Here is a 16,405-nt window from a genome sequence, read left to right on the forward strand (position 1 = left end):
TTTGATGTAGCTGAAATACAGCTCAGAGTCTTTCCGCAGTTAAAATGATGAATAGATGAAAATTTCTCTGGGTAACATTAAATTGACAGTGGCAGTATATCAGGCGGGATTTCTGTTCGAGTGGATAGAAAATTTGAATTGAGTGATGCTCTGGGACTCTAAAAACTACACACACACACACACACACACACACACACACACAGACATGCTTTTAAACACACAACGTGGATGACAATATGCACACGTGTGCTACAAACCACAGCCTGCACACGCTCGCTTGCATACAGTAAATCAGAGTTAGGATGAGAAAAACAATACCCCACTGTTGTCTGTGAAATACCTCTCAGTAAACATCAGTACGTTCTAACCTCTGAAACTGTGGTTACACTGTATTGGGAGCTGAAGGAGTGTGTTTATGTGTGTGTGGCTGTGATCTAAGCCACTTTCAGGGACACACACCAGACTTAGGACCAATTGATTTGGGAGGGCTTGTGTGTGTGTGTGTGCGTGTGTGTGTGCATGTAAAAAGGGTCCATTGGTCAGTCGCTGTGCTACTAATACATTTCCTACCTATTGGATGGATTAACATTCATGGTCCCCAGAAGATGAACCTTAATGACTTTGATGTACTATATACTATATACTACAGTTTTCTGTTAGTAGTTAGTACAGCTCAGAAGGCGTTTTTAAATTACATTGTTTTGCATTTATCTAAGCTCCATGATGGCACCAGCCGTGGCTGCTGAGAAGTTTGTAAACCAATGCCACAGACTGAATTTTTCCGCCCATCAACCCCCCCCCCGTCGTCTTTACTTGCACATGAGGACACCGCAAATTTGGATCAAGGCCATAACTGTGCAAGCTGGACAAGATAGGAAACATGCCTGAGCTGGGCGGGTAGGTGGTGATACCTGCTTTGTGTAGACGATGACATAAAAGCGCCCGAACCACAGCTGCATTTATTTCTACACTGTGTGACAGCATGGAAATGTTCACTGAAAACACGCTACAACTGAAAGAGTTTTTGTTTCATTTCAGGCATGTTTTACAGAAATGTCACTTTAAGTTCCCTCCTCATTTAGATTTCATTTTGATTTCATGTAATATAATGTTTCCTGTCTAACTGAGGTCTCATAGGTTTGACCTGCAAAACAAGAAGACTCATAGCAATAACACGACCAGTGCCGCAGTGTTCTTCCCATTACCTCAGTATGGCCAAACTATGATGGGAGCTGACATCATGCGTGCCACTGATTTCTCTCTTTGTGCTGCTTTTCAACAGCATGTTATTAACATCATTTAAAATTTCCTCCACAGTCGTGTACCCCCCCCCTCCCTCATTGGACATGGGGATGAAGAGACAGAGTGCATTGTTCTGCCAGAGCCCAGCTGGATTCAATGGCTGTGAGCAGCCCCGACGGTGCAGCTACAGTATAGTTAGTCACACAGGTGGCAGGGAAATTACAGCGTACACATACTTGTAGTTTGGACATTTTCCACTTCTGGAAGCCAATAAAGACTGCACAGGCTGTTGCCAGCGACTGCAAAAGCTATACTTGGATGCAGAAGTTCAGGCCATGCCAAGATCTTGCTCCCCATACACCGTTCACACAGGAGAATATGTTTTAATGATCGAATTCAATAAAATAATGATGATTGGTTCCATTAGATCCTTACTCAATATTTCTTTCAGGAGTTGGTGCAGTGACACAACTTATTTCATTCCTAACAACAGCTCTATTGTCTATTTCTGTGTGCGCTCATGCATATGTGTGCATGCTTGCATGTGAACTGAAACCCTTTGGTTCACCAACTTAAATACTACAACTTGTCTGCCCACTTCCTGCACAGCAAATTACAACACTGTAAAACCCCAGTGTGTATCGTTTTTTTTTGGTACATCCCGTATGGATATTGTGTAAAACACCATTTTCTTGGACTTCCTGATCACAAATGGCCATTTAGATCAAACCGCGGGTCAGTGCGGCTCTGTGTTTAGACAGAGAAAGAACAGTCAGAAAACTATAGAGGAAATATGAAGCTGTCACATCCTTTCAATCCATGCAGCTCTAAGAGGACTTTGGCTTGGCTTTGTGTTGTCTCTGTGCTGCCATACCCCTGAGCAGTCGCCGGTGTCTGTACTACCTCCTCTCCTCTCGTGTTTTACACAGGGTGTGCAGCTGAACCACAGATCTCCTGTCTGGTGCCATCGTGGAGGTCCAGTGGACAGTTGCTTGCATTAAAAAAAAAAACAACAATAACTTGATCTGCAAAATATATTTAAAGTCTTTTAAAAGTTAAAGCACTAGTGGACGATACAGAATGGCTACTGTCAGTGTTTTTTATATATTATTGAATTATTGGATGGTGTTTTTACAACTGATGCATGAACAGTTCAGCAGCATTTTAATATTGTAGCTAGTTGAGGTCGAACTAATCTAACTGTTTTATGTACCATGGGGTTATTTGATATACTGTATAGAGGCGCATCATATTTTGTTCAGCAAGGCAATTAGTTACCACTGTTGTCGAATACAGATACAGCAATAAGTACAATATTTGCAATACTTCCACCACTGTGATGGAGACATGTGTTATTGTTGAGCTTTTTTTATGTGGTAGTTCTGTGTTCAATTGTAGTGCCTTTGGTCTGAATCTCTATAAAACACCATGAGCTGAGGGGTAGAAAAGAGTCAGACGTGTTAATCTGAGTATTTGTTTTTTTATGTGCCACCTAATTTAATAAAGTATACGTTATATATTTTTTTTTATTTCTTTATTCTCTATTCTATACCCAAGCATTGCTTAGCCAGGAATCAGTGTAGAGCAGTTAACACTTAAAATCACCCAATAAAAACAGTTAATTTACATATATAGCATGTAACACAATAACATGAGGGTATAAAGAGGAGAGCTTAGCTATTTGAAATAGTCGCATTCTTCATGAAACGTGTTTTGAATGCGTATGAACTCTTGTGTTTCCAAATGAAGTGCGTCTTATTATTCCACGCCGCCCGGCGTGTGCGGCTTTCCTCAGAAGTGTTCAGAACGAGACGTTGATTGATGCATCAGAATTCCCACTGAAGAACAGCACAGAAATGAACTGTCTGCTTAGAGATGGACAAGTTGCTCATTTCAATCATGTTGACAAAGTGCTGAGGAACAGCCCCTGTGTGCACCGTGCCTGTGTGGCAGTAAGAACGTGGCAGGTATACATACAACACGTAATCCCACTGTTACACCCACACACCGGCACACGCACACAGTGGGATGACGGATTAACAGCAGTGGTCAGACGGCTGCAGGCCCTCCAGGGAGCCGACCTGTGGCAGAGAGGCCACCCAATCGCAGCACATTCCTGCAGTGACTGTGTGTGCAGCCCTGCATGTTCACCACCCCGCAGGTACTTCCTGCTTGCCTCTGAATGAAATCACGCCATCAGAAGCGACAAGCACGGTCCTATTACTGCTTATCATAAAGAAATTCAAATAGTTTTTTTTAAATCCCTTCAAAAGAACCAACTGAGTGTTGGATCGAAGCATGATTGATGACAGATTAACAGAGGGCATGAATTCATTACGGCTAAATCATTAGATCCAAAAGTAAGTTTCACTTGATTTATCTGGTGATGCTGTGATTAATGGACTCACAAACTGTAGTCAGAAACACCTAATGAAATTAGAATTTGAGATTTTGTTTCATTTGAATAGCCAATGGGCACTGGTGCACACATCAGATCGATTCCTCTGCATAGGTAAACGTATTTAATCAGTCCAGTTTGACATTATACAACAGCATAAGTCCATCAATACATTGATGCAATACCAGGCTGTCTGCTGGAGACTAATCTCACCGTGTTGACTTTGCGTTGTCGTGTTATGAAATGCCTTTGTGGCTGCTACTGCACTGTTTTTACCTGGGATTAGGAACACATTGACCGTGGAATCACATCAACAGACGTATTACTGTCTAAAAATCAACATTAGTCACAGGGATGAGGTATCCGATCCGAACGCCCGACCACGAGGATTAGTCACCGTGGAAGAGGAATAAGGGTTTACTATTACACCTTTTGATTCCTGCTTAGGTGCATAAGACAGTATCACATGTCAAACGCAGCTTTGTGCTATCAAAGCAAACCAGGAAACTGTCGAATTCTTCTCAGCAAAGCCGTCTGAGAGCAAATCCCATGCCGCGGATGATGCCTGGGACGGATTATCAAGGTGATATCAAAGTCTGAGGCGCAGGGATACCTTTCACAGTGAAGAAATGACTCACAGCGTACAAATATGTGTGTGCATGTGGGTGTGTGAGGTGATTGTGTGTATTATTGGCAGCCTCCAGTCATCAAGTCCATCAGTGAGAGCAGTAGTATTGTTCGGTCCCATTCCATACATGTGTGCTCAGCTGCACAGATGTTTGCTGCAGTGAATGTGTGATGAAACTGTAGATTTCCTCCCCGGCAACATCACGCAAAGTCCACCAAAACATCAGGTGACTGCAGGTGTCTTTTCATCACAGCCATGCAGATTTGAAATGATCAAAGCTGTAGATTACAATGGAGCTTTTATCAGGATATGGATGTGTATTAAATTGTTTTGGATCTTTTCATGGAGAACATACACTGTGATATAATAGACTTTTTCATACATGTTTGTAGACAAGAATATAACTACATAAAACAACACCCATGGAGGGTTTTTTTTTTCAAATAGATAAACTAGAACAGAAAAATGGGTGGTGTGGAAGCATTTTTGGCTTCGTGTGCTGCTCATAAATGTCCTGCTCCATAAGTGAACATCAGCGCAGAGCTTTCATAGCAAAATAATGAGGGAGAGAGAGAAGTAATGATTTAATATGTAAGTGATGGTAACTGGTAGATGTTGTTTTATTTTACCATACAAAGAGAGTTGTGATGATGCCTGTGGGATATAAGTAACTTTATTAGCTCCTAACAAAAGACCAGCTGTCGATATGTTTTTGTATGTGCTGGTTTTATATTGTTTCATTTAAAAAACAAAGAAAGTGTATGTTATATCTATAGCTAGAGGCTGAATAAAGATAAAAAGCTGCACATCAGATCAGGTCTTGGAATTCATTTTAACCACATTTACAAATTTGCTCTGACAATTAAGGCTACAACATATAATCAGTGGTGGAAAGTAAACTGCATTTGCTTGTGAGCATTTCCTTTGTATGCTACGGTTTTATAAACAATTCAGCTTCAGATAATTTTTTTACAACACTACATTAATTTGATAACTTTGGTTACTGGTTACTTTGCCGATTCAGACTGAAATGACAAAATATAATTGACAAGTAGGCTAAAATATTATGAATTATTATTATGGATAAAGACTCCACCTTTACCAGCTGCAACATTAAATGGATGCAGGCTACATGTCAATGCATCAATAATATACACAATATATATTTTACTGCATGATGAGTGATGAGAAAGCCTCAGTGCTGTCAGACAGTTTTACCTCTGTAGTGATCACCCAGTTTAACTTGAAATTTCCGACTGCATGTGAAGGCAGCACTAACAGACTGTCGCGTGCACTGGCTGTGTGTTGTGGTCGCGTGCCACAGCTTTGCCGCGAAAATCTGAATAAAGAGTGAAGAGAACAGACTCAGGTAAAAAAGAAGACTAATTAAAGCAGTACAATGTCTCGGCTGTTGATGAAAATAGGTGGGTAACGCTGATAATAAGGTATTTTAACCAAAGTAGGTGTAAAAATCAGGTAAAAGTCATTTAGTGAAGATGTGAGCTAGCTTAAATGTATGTCAGCCATCTTTCTCTGTTTGCTAAGTTAGCTAACTCCTGTGTTAGCTTTAAGGTTTCTGGAAATGAAAGGGGAATTGCTGAAACACTTTATATCCAGGTGGAATTAAAAGCCAAATGTTAACGCTCATTGTTTTTTTGTTTCTTGTTTTTCAGAGTCAGTAAATGCACTAAAAACTGGACTGGAGGAGGATTAACTAAGTCATGCATGAACAAAATGGCTGCTCAGACGTACATTGCCATCTCTGAGCTGCATCCCAACTTCTCTCATCCAGTGAGTTAAAATTACTTTCTGCCAATTACAGCAATTTAAATTGTTTTTATATCATTTAAAATTGCATTTTTGTATTTTATTTTTCCTGCGGAAGCCCTTAAACCAAAGCAGTGTCTACTGGTTGGGACTAATTTTACTGAACTGTAGTCGTACATTGATGGGATAGGATATATTTTTGTGTGTGTCTGCACATTGTCATTATCTTATTGTCCTTGTGATGTTTTTCAGAAAGTGGCAGGCATCATCATTGGGAAAACGGATGTGAAAAGCTTTCCTGACAGAAAAAGTTAGTAACTTTTTAATATGAGTGCAGCTGAACTGTTCATTCCTCTGACAACACTGCTCCTCAGTGTCTTGTACACAAGCCCCCTCTTCTGGAGAGCAGATGAACAACTGTGCTCCTCTTTCCTTTTCTCATGTCTGAATTTCAGACATAGGTGTGGACAGATTCACTTTTGGCTTCAGTGTTAAGGACTCACCTGACTTCTTCATTAATGTGACAGCGTGGGGAAACGATGGATATATTAACGGGCTCTCCGGCAGCTTCAGCGTTGGAGACTGTGGTGAGGAAGTCACTGTCAAAGTTCCCACAAGCCTTAAAAATCCTCGAGTTTTTGTGGATTTGGCAAAAATATACATGTGTTTTTTTAATTTTGTTTTTGGAGTCCCACAGAAGTCCTTAGATATTTGTATAAACCACTATGTAGTTTCCAGACTCATCAAAATAGCACAAAATAAAGCTTTGGTCATGTCCAGCTTAGATTAGTGTCTGTGTCTACTCCAAACCTGTCAATTTATAGTGCTTGGAGGTTTTCAAATTAAAATGAGAAAGTCACTGCTCCTGATTATAAAATTATTATTTGGAGTAAAATCTCAATCGTTGCTTGTGGGCCTACACACTGATTTACTTAAATCTAAACAAAAAGATAAACGTAATGCTAATGTACAAATTCTTTCTTCTTATTATTTTTTCTAGTCGTCATTGAAAATCCTTTAGTGTCCAACAAAGACCCAGAGAAGGGAGATCGATTCTGTCCTACAACACCAAGGTAATTTACACTCTCAGTACAGAAGAATTAGTTGTCCTCTTGCTACGTAGCTTTTACATCACTGAGGGGTAGTGAGGTAAAATATATAATATAAAATATGATGTATTGGTGTCTGATGGCTGGTGTCAAAGGACTTGCTGGTTCAAAGGCCTGTGTCTGCTGTGTCAGCCTCTACAGGCTGCTGGTGACGGAGGCTCATTCTCAGGTACGTCTCTGTGCCGACATGGACACCATAGACAGGCTGCTGCCACTGATCCACCTGCCAGTGAAGGACTCCAGAGATTTCTACTCTCTGGGTGACATTGTGGCCAATGGGCAGAAGCTGGACGGCATGGTGATAAATATACTGGCTGCAGTGAAATCGGTAGGGCACCTTAAGGCCACAGTCTGTCGATTATTGAATAATATTAAAGAAGTTGTTCACTTTGTAATGTATTCAAGGCTTTTTATAACGTGTTCTGGCTGAGTACTTGATTGTGATTGGCTGCAGGATGTCCGTCAAAATGTGATATAGGATACCTATTAAGGAGTACCACTGTCTGTTCACTGATCTTAATTAATGTGCTAGCTACATAAAATGAGTAACCAATCTCTGTGGTTACAAGATAACGTATTTCCAACAGTGTGTGTCATCCTTCAGGTCCTCATCCACTGAATATCGCAGCATTGGGACTGTAACACGCAAGCTGCAGGAAGTACTCTGCCCCTCTGACTTTAATGACTTTCAGTCTCGCTAGCATAACGTCAGCTTTTCCACTCATAGCTGAGTCAAAGGGTTCTATGAGTTGAGCAGACTAGAAATATCTCCTGCTGCCTCATCGTATCAAAGAATCATGATGTTTACCGGAGCAGTGAACGATGTTTCCCTTGCATAAGAGCCTTATGGGATGGTAATGATTGTTCCATGTATTAGTCAAACCCTCAGGTGTTACCAGGGAAAGTGGGGTTGTGGCTTGTGAAAAACTTTGAATTTTGGTTGCAAAACGCATGAAAATATTAATGAATTCTTTTTTCTTGAGCAAGTGACTGTGGAATAAGTGGGATAACGTCCTTAGAGGTGTCCTTGATAGAGGCATCGAGCGCTATCTCTTAGATTTATCTGTTGATGTGTTACTAGAATTTCTTCTATAAATTATGGTACAGCTTTGGTCGTGTCGGCTGAGAAGAAGAATATGTCTTATAGTTAGATAGGTGGATATTTCTTTTAAAAGCATGAGATCTGAGGGTCATCAGTTTGTTTTTTAACACTATTTTTTGAATTTCCCTTTGAATCGATCGATGGATTCTTATTGAAAATAAAATCAGTTTAATCCTGGATGAATCCTCCGTGGGCCAACAGTCAAATTTTGCAATCAAATAAGTGTTGGGTGCTGAATCAAGTTTTTGTGTTATAGCAATAAAGTTTTCAGGATATTATTGATTTTTCAAATGTGATGAAAATTGATAAACTCATTGAGAAGCCAAAATGTTTTTTTCCAACTTCTTCACATACTGCGATTGCATTAGATCGTGGTTTCCACGGCTGTCTTTTTTGCCACATTGGGCTCGACTATGGTGGAAAATAGGCTGTTAAAAATTCCTGAGCTTCAAAACAACATTAACAAGAAGGGAAGGGCTGTTAAAAAGTGGTCCGATGTAACATTATACAGTCAGTCATGGAAAAGTCATGGAACCTGTCACTGAGGGGAGGGGAGCCTGATACGCATGAAATGGGATGTTTTTGAGTGTGGCTGCTCAGCAAATATTTATTCAGTTGAAATAAGTTTGAAAAACAAACATATCAAAGTTTTCTCAATTGACTGAATTCATATCTTATAAATTGCCTAATAAGCTACATTGTGCCTGTTTTATCTGTGTGGTTCTTGGTTTGTATGCTTATTGTTTGCCGGGAACACACCAACTTACCATAATGGCTCCAAAGTCATGCCTCAGAGGTCAGAGAGAGGTCAGATCCTGCATTCAGTGTCACTGCATTTTTTTTACAGGAGGGGGAGATATCGTGATACGAACTTCAGATGATTCTGTTTACATTCTCAGATTGGAGAGCCGAAGCAGTTCACCACTTCAGACAGACGTAGAGGACAGAGGCTGGAAGTGAAGCTCTTTGATGACTCCGTCTCTTCCTTCCCTCTCGTCTGGTGCGTCACGCACATTTAATTATTTGGAAATGAATAAAGATTTATTACTTTTGCTGCTTTTGTGCCATATTCCATCTCACTGGTCCCCTTGGATCACCGCAGTGTATCTTTAGGTTACCACAAATTTACTTTGCTGACATGAAGCTTTAGATTAACCCGCTGAACTCCATGTGTGTTTGATTTTCACCGTGCTCTCCCCTGAGTGACTGCCTGACCCCTGTTTCACTCACAGCTGGGACAGAGAAGCCATTCAGCTCGTGCAAACTTTGATACCCAAGGAGACGGGTAGGTTAACAGCTGCTGTTCATTCTCAGCCACAAAATGAATCTTTATTTAACTGTTATTCCTGCCTGTCATGTCCCATTAACATACACTACTGAAGAGGAACTAGGAGGTGGATATCTGAGATGTAACCGTGTGTTTATGTTTAAGATAACTTACTGTTGTTTTAACTTTTATTCTCCATTCAAAGTGCTCTTCATAGCTGACGCAAAGATCAGCTTTGACAACTTTCGCAATGGCATGGCAGCGACCGTTAACACCAAAACCATCATCACTGTCAATCCTGGTAAGAAGCATCCACAAAAACATAGGATGTGACATAACTATCAGTTGTGTCACACACAAGGTGGAACCAAGCAGCCAGCCAGGGTGCACAGTGGGGGAAAAGAAAATCTATGATCTATGATGGAGTAATGTCTGTCGCTGTCCAAGTCAGTCTTAATTTGCTCTCAGACACCAGAGAGGCCAGCCTGCTGTTCAGCTACGCTAAAGAAGTCGCTGAGTCAGGTGTCCTGGATCAAGATGAGAAGCCAGAAGATGTGGCTGGTAGGTAGCAGAGAAGAACTCCACTCTTTCTCATAATCTTATCATAAAATGAATAGATGTAATGTAATTTATAGTGAGCTGGTCATTATTGCAAAACAGGACTTTAATCACCCTGAATGGGTTTGTTTTGCAATAATGACCGTCTCGCTATACATAAACCCATTTATTACACCGCTACATACAAAATAATCAGTAACTTGAAACAAATCATCTAAAAATCATCAAAACAATCATTTAAATGATTTTATTGCTTCTTACATCAGAACTGTGCCCATAGCAACGGTCTGCTATACAGAAATAACAAAATGTTATAAGTGATCAGAATTGAATATTCAACAAAGCCGTGTAATAACTTAATGTAGAATGTTCTTTGTATTTTAGGCCTCTACTCATATTTCTCCTTTTGTTGTCATTTCTTTCACTCTTAAATTTCCTTTTGGGTCATAAATTTAACAGCTGATTATATACTGTAAGTCCACCCCATGATGTGCATGACATGGCTGAAATCACATTTTTATGCTTTGAAAGTCTCTTGTGATAGTCTATATTTTTCTTTCTGTCAACAAATGAAAAGACCAAAACTGACAATGAATTGATACAGCCTGTGTTGCCAAAGGCTGATGTAGCCTAATGTAGGATGTGCTCTCTGTGTGTCTCCACACTGGTCCAAATACTACAACTACAGTAATAAAAACACAGTAGTATATTTTGAATTGTATTGTCATCTTGCTCTTAAATACTCTGAAAGCTGAAAATAGTCCCGAACAAACACACTGCTGAGTTAAAAACTGCAGTGCTCATCTGTTTCAGGAAATGCCCTGCTGTTTTTTAAAAATTAAACCATATATTTGTCAGTAGGACCAAATGGAGCTTGGTGCTGAGAGCCACTCGACTTGTACACATTGCTAAACATTGATGGATGGACGTATACACTGTTTTGCAGTTGACAGTGAGAAAAATATGTAGTATATCGCCACACTGTCACTTAACATGTCCTGATGTTAAACGTCAAATGATCAGATGATGAAGTGCAGCCTGTGAAAAAAGAAAAAGCCTGCAGTGAATATGTGTTGCTGCTTTTGTGTCTGCAGTGGAGTCCATCACTGACGTGTACACTGTGAGCCAGTTGAAGCAGAAGGCGCAGGAAAACCCTGAGGCTTTCTTTGGCATCACATACAGCTTCATCTCCAAGCTCGACCTCGACTCGTCTGTTTCAAAAGTCATCAAGACTCGGTGGTGAGCTCACACAAGGTCATAGAGTGGAGGCATTATTCAGCAGCTGCTCTGCCTCAGCTCTGACACTCTGCTTTGATCGTTTGAACATGCTGAATGAAATATATTATATGGATAAACAGTTCCTTGATGAGTCTGTTCTCCCTTCTGTCTCAGCTCCAGGTGTAAGTTTCAGGTGACTGAGGACACGCAGAGCTGCACCAACCAGCTGTGTCCAGGGAGGGATCAGGCCTTTTCAGCCACCACAGGCTTTGACCTGCTGGTGGACTTCACAGACCACACCGGCACCCTGCACACCTGCAACCTCAGGAGCCCCGTAGCAGAAAAGACCCTTGGGTGCACGGTCAGTACCACTTCACAGGATGATGATGATGATGATGATGAACTGGTAGTTGCAGTTTAAACACATGAACGGCTCGGCACCTGCGCTTCAGGTGAGATAAACAGCATTTTCATTTCTTCTGTTGTAGACAGAGGAGTTTTTCACTTTGACTGATGATGAGCGGACTGCAATGAAGTGGAAATTTCTTCTGGAGAGGTGCAAAATATATGTGAAGGTACCATAGTCTTTGATTCAGTGCCTTGTGGGTTGGCTATAAAAGCAAAGCATATGTTAAAACATTCCTATAACATGCTGTAGATCCTCCCCTGCACTAAAGTGAGGACGGGGATCATGGGGCTGGTCCTGGCCTGCACACTGGCTGATCCAGGAGAGGTGAAACAGCACATGTCTGCCCTGCTGTGATCTCAGCGCACCCTGACTGAGCAGGAACGAGCTCGTGTTGCAGTTGACTGCTTTACCTGCTGTGTAGTACTGTTCTGATTGAGTCACTTACACATGTGGGCTTTGTGTTTTGTGAATCTATACATTCGCTGCATTATTTATTTATTTAACTTATTTATTGAAATACATATATCTGGAAGAATGTTACTGTTGTCTTGACTGCTGTTAAATAAACTAACTTATCAAAAAACATTTATATGTGTCAAATATATCAATCAAACTCAATTGTTCCATGAAAGGATATTTGATATGCAGCCAGGATATCAAATGAGACAACATGTATTTTATAAATATACAGTAGCACCATTTAAAGTACTTTTTTGAGGTTGTAATGAGTATATATACATTTCTAGTTAACTTTATATATTTGAACTCAATTATTACTTTTCTTTTACATTTGCTGACTTACATTTTACTCCAGTTATTTCACACTAAATTAAAACATCGACAATTAAACAACTGCATATTCTTTTAACAACAGGGGACTTTTACAATGTCATTTAGAGCAGCACAACAAACTGCAAACATTTCTGTAGAGCTGCATCAGTCTGAGATGAGTTAACGTTCATCTGACAGCCTTAGCAAACAATAACCACTGTAACCCCCTCAGTGGTCACTTCTGTGCACGGCTGTGGTCCGTTTCTCCTGCTGGGATAAAATAAGTCAGTAGATGGCGGCAAAGCGATTAATATCAACCCGGAACTTTTGAATCATCGTCGTAAGTTGCTAAGGGACACATTACGGAGACGTACCGATTTGTCGTCAACACCAGCAAGTAAAGGTAATGAAAACTTGTCCCGTCTGTTGTGTTAAGCTGTTGAGTTTTCCATGAATAATGTCCTACAGTGAGAGATCGTTACAGTCAATGTGTCAGCTTCTGAAGTGCAGACATCCGCCAACATAATTGTCTAAACTGACCTTAAACAACGCTAGGCTAACGTTAGCATGCTCGTCATAAGTTGAATGTTTTATTTCCACAGTGTGACAATAAATTTACCACGTTCCTGTTAGAAGTTGCCATCTAACAATAGTCAGAAACCTGCAGCAGCAGCAGCAGCAGCTGACTGTCTCCTGTCTCTCTGTGCAGTGTGGTACATGCATCGCTCCGGGCACTGACGGTCAGCAGTCAAGCATGAATGTGAACCAGGGGACGGTGGGCAGCGACCCGGTCATTCTGGCCACGGCTGGATACGACCACACCGTCCGTTTCTGGCAGGCCCACAGCGGGATCTGCACCAGGACGGTCCAGCACCAGGACTCCGTATCCTTTCTGTGACACGGGGAATCTGGGGCAGAGTTTACACTGTGATTCTGGGTGGATGGAGGAGCCTATAATGTCAGAGATTAGAGTTTCACCTTACATCTTTTGGAGTTGATCAGACAGCAGAAGAAGTAACTACATGACCTTATCCTTTGTTCTATGAACCCTCTTAATCACTAAACTCCCCCATGTCTCAGTGAAATCAATATGTCTGCTGTCAAGGGAGGTGTAGTTTACTGTCTTTAGAGCAGCTCCAGGGTTTTTTCTTTACATCCCACTACAGCGTGTCCCTTTGTTAGCTTAAGGCAAGTCTCAGATCTGAGTTGTGAAATATGACAGAAATACTAAACAATCCACTTCCATAACAACTGCTTCCAGCAAGTAAATTCACTTGAGGTCACACCTGACAGGAGTATGATTGCAGCTGCAGGTTGGTTAAGATTTTTCTCAAACCTTCTCTTTCTTTCCTTTTATAGGCGTCATGCTTCGTGCACAGCTTGGTATTCAGTTTGTTTGTAGCTTGCTGCATTGCACTGTAATTTACGCATTTGCATTTCAGGCTATCAGCACATCCGCATGTACGACCTGAACTCCAACAACCCCAACCCGGTGATCAACTATGATGGCGTCAGCAAGAACATCACGTCGGTGGGCTTCCATGAAGACGGACGCTGGATGTACACAGGAGGAGAAGACTGCATGGCTCGCATATGGGACCTGAGGTACTGCGAAGGAGGCTCAGCCGCTATGCTAACACACATTCACTATGTGGTCAATAAGCCTGACTGTGATCCCTGCTGCTGCTCCCAGGTCAAGAAATCTACAGTGTCAGAGGATATTCCAGGTCAATGCTCCCATCAACTGTGTGTGTCTGCATCCCAACCAGGTGAGACATTCAGTGTGCACTGAGTCATGAATTGGTGGTAATAATAGTGTTGTTTACTTGTTATTTAAGTTGTCGAGGTTATATGTAATGTTAATTAGAGTGTTTACTGGCCACAAATGTCTGTAAAGAGTCCGTTTGTAATTTCTTCAGGCAGAGCTGATCGTCGGAGACCAGAGTGGAGTGATTCACATCTGGGATTTGAAGACTGACCACAACGAACAGCTGATTCCTGAGCCAGAGGTTTCAGTCAACTCGGTTCACATTGACCCAGATGCCAGTTACATGGCAGCGGTCAACAGCTCAGTAAGTACCCAAACTCTGAAAAGCGTGCTGCTTTTTTAGTGTGTAGTTATATTAAACGGCCTCCTTTGGTCCCTCTGCTCCCCACCAACAGGGAAACTGTTATGTGTGGAACCTTGCTGGAGGCATCGGAGATGAAGTGACCCAGCTCATTCCCAAGACTAAGATCCCTGCACACAAACGCTACTCCCTCCGCTGCAAGTTCAGCCCCGATTCCACGTGAGTGCCCCTCTCCTCTACTCGCTACAAATCTGCTCTGACGTAGCCGCTGATGATGCAGACTTTGCGTGTTTGTCGTCATCTCCAGTCTGTTGGCCACCTGCTCGGCAGACCAGACCTGTAAGATCTGGAGGACTTCCAATTTTTCACTGATGACCGAGCTGAGCATCAAGAGCAACAATCCTGGAGAGACGTCTAGAGGCTGGATGTGGGACTGCGCTTTCTCTGGGGACTCCCAGTATATTGTCACTGGTCAGTATGTAATGTCAGTGTACTTGCATTAAAAACCATTCTATCAAGCAATCATACATTATTATTTACAATCAGGGCTGTTACTGTCCTCCAAACATATATTAGTGAGAATGTTAGATTTATTCTGTATGACCACACATAGTTATATAAATATAAGTAAATAAATATTAAATCATTTCATTATTAGACTATTTAAGTCTTCTGGTTCAGTCAAGACAGTGTCTTTGTTTATTATGGGAATTTAATATTAGTACAGTAAAGGCTCAAGTGAGCAGCAGCCTCATGAAATATTTAGTCCCATATTAAGTGAATTTAGCCTTTTAGGGAGAAGCAGATAAAGGTTTAATGACTACAGCATGAACAAACCTTGGGGTGACCATCAGGCTCTGACGCTCGTTTCCATCCAACAGCCTCCTCAGACAACCTGGCCCGTCTGTGGTGCGTGGAGACCGGAGAGATCAAGAGGGAATACAGCGGCCACCAGAAGGCCGTGGTGTGTCTGGCCTTCAACGACAGCGTGCTGGGCTGATGAGGAGGAGGAGGAGGAGCGGGACAAAGGGGATGTAGAGACAGGAGATGGCACATAGGCTGTGCAGAGTTGGAAAAAGGACAGAAAAGCAATGGACTCTTTGGAAGATGGGAATTATTAAAACTTTTCCCAGAAATGATCGTCTTGAGAAAGCGGAGACGTGTGTTTGAGCATTACGATGAACCTCAGCCGTGCGCCAGACGTCTACAGTGCTCTTCATTGCCAGGCGCCTGTAAGTATTCAGCATCACAGCAACGTGTGAACTCATAAAGTAGTTAAGTAAAGTAAAGGCCAAGCCCGCCATTGTGCGCCAGATTTAAGCAGTCAGACAGGAGCATTGTACCAACATTGTAGAAGCTGGTGTGACTGGTGATTCATAGACTTCCCTTCATGTCTCTGTGCACTACATGAAATCCTTTTCGACTCCTTGTTTTTATAGTGCACCATATTAATTGTATCAAAAGGACCACATTGTTCACCTTACCTTGGATGTGCTGTGGAATTGCTTTATTTTATGGGTGACATGCCTCATTCATTTGATTCTCGAGTCTTTATTCAAAGTTAAGCTGTACCATTCTTGAAGATCACATGTGGATCAGTGAGTGTCGGGAGAACATGATGGACCCAAAACTGATTCCTCAGTAAACACGTCATTCACAGAAGTCTTTACAGTCTTTGAGTTTTGTCATTCTGTGTGGTTTTTTTTTTTTTTTTTCAGCCAAATGAAGAAAAATTGGCCAAAAAGTACACAAAAGTCTTTTTATTGGACAGATCAAAACAGTCATTGAAACAGGAACGATTACACATAATTACACTGCAGCAGTGGGTTACAGGAAATACAATTGGGGCACATACAAAAAAGGGGAT

General features: G+C 41.5%; 2 protein-coding genes across 2 annotated transcripts; both read left to right on the forward strand.

Annotated features, from left to right (window-relative positions):
* Positions 1–5,993: 5,993 nt before the first annotated feature.
* Positions 5,994–12,052, forward strand: meiob (meiosis specific with OB-fold). Its single transcript, XM_070852277.1, has 13 exons — positions 5,994–6,059; positions 6,288–6,345; positions 6,491–6,622; positions 7,036–7,108; positions 7,277–7,472; positions 9,146–9,246; positions 9,479–9,531; positions 9,719–9,814; positions 9,982–10,074; positions 11,166–11,310; positions 11,464–11,650; positions 11,778–11,864; positions 11,948–12,052. Exons 1-13 carry the CDS (start codon positions 5,994–5,996, stop codon positions 12,050–12,052), a joined length of 1,392 nt encoding a protein of 463 aa, XP_070708378.1.
* Positions 12,053–12,829: 777 nt separating this feature from the next.
* On the forward strand, positions 12,830–16,200 carry mlst8 (MTOR associated protein, LST8 homolog (S. cerevisiae)). The gene is made up of 9 exons (XM_070851754.1): positions 12,830–12,872; positions 13,179–13,352; positions 13,731–13,782; positions 13,912–14,074; positions 14,163–14,238; positions 14,389–14,541; positions 14,633–14,757; positions 14,846–15,009; positions 15,420–16,200. The coding sequence occupies exons 2-9, from the start codon at positions 13,224–13,226 to the stop codon at positions 15,536–15,538; spliced, it is 981 nt and encodes a 326-aa protein (XP_070707855.1). The 5' UTR covers positions 12,830–12,872; positions 13,179–13,223; the 3' UTR covers positions 15,539–16,200.
* Positions 16,201–16,405: the final 205 nt, after the last annotated feature.

This window comes from Pempheris klunzingeri, chromosome 20, assembly GCF_042242105.1.
Source record: "Pempheris klunzingeri isolate RE-2024b chromosome 20, fPemKlu1.hap1, whole genome shotgun sequence".
In the NCBI taxonomy this organism is placed as follows: domain Eukaryota; kingdom Metazoa; phylum Chordata; class Actinopteri; order Acropomatiformes; family Pempheridae; genus Pempheris; species Pempheris klunzingeri.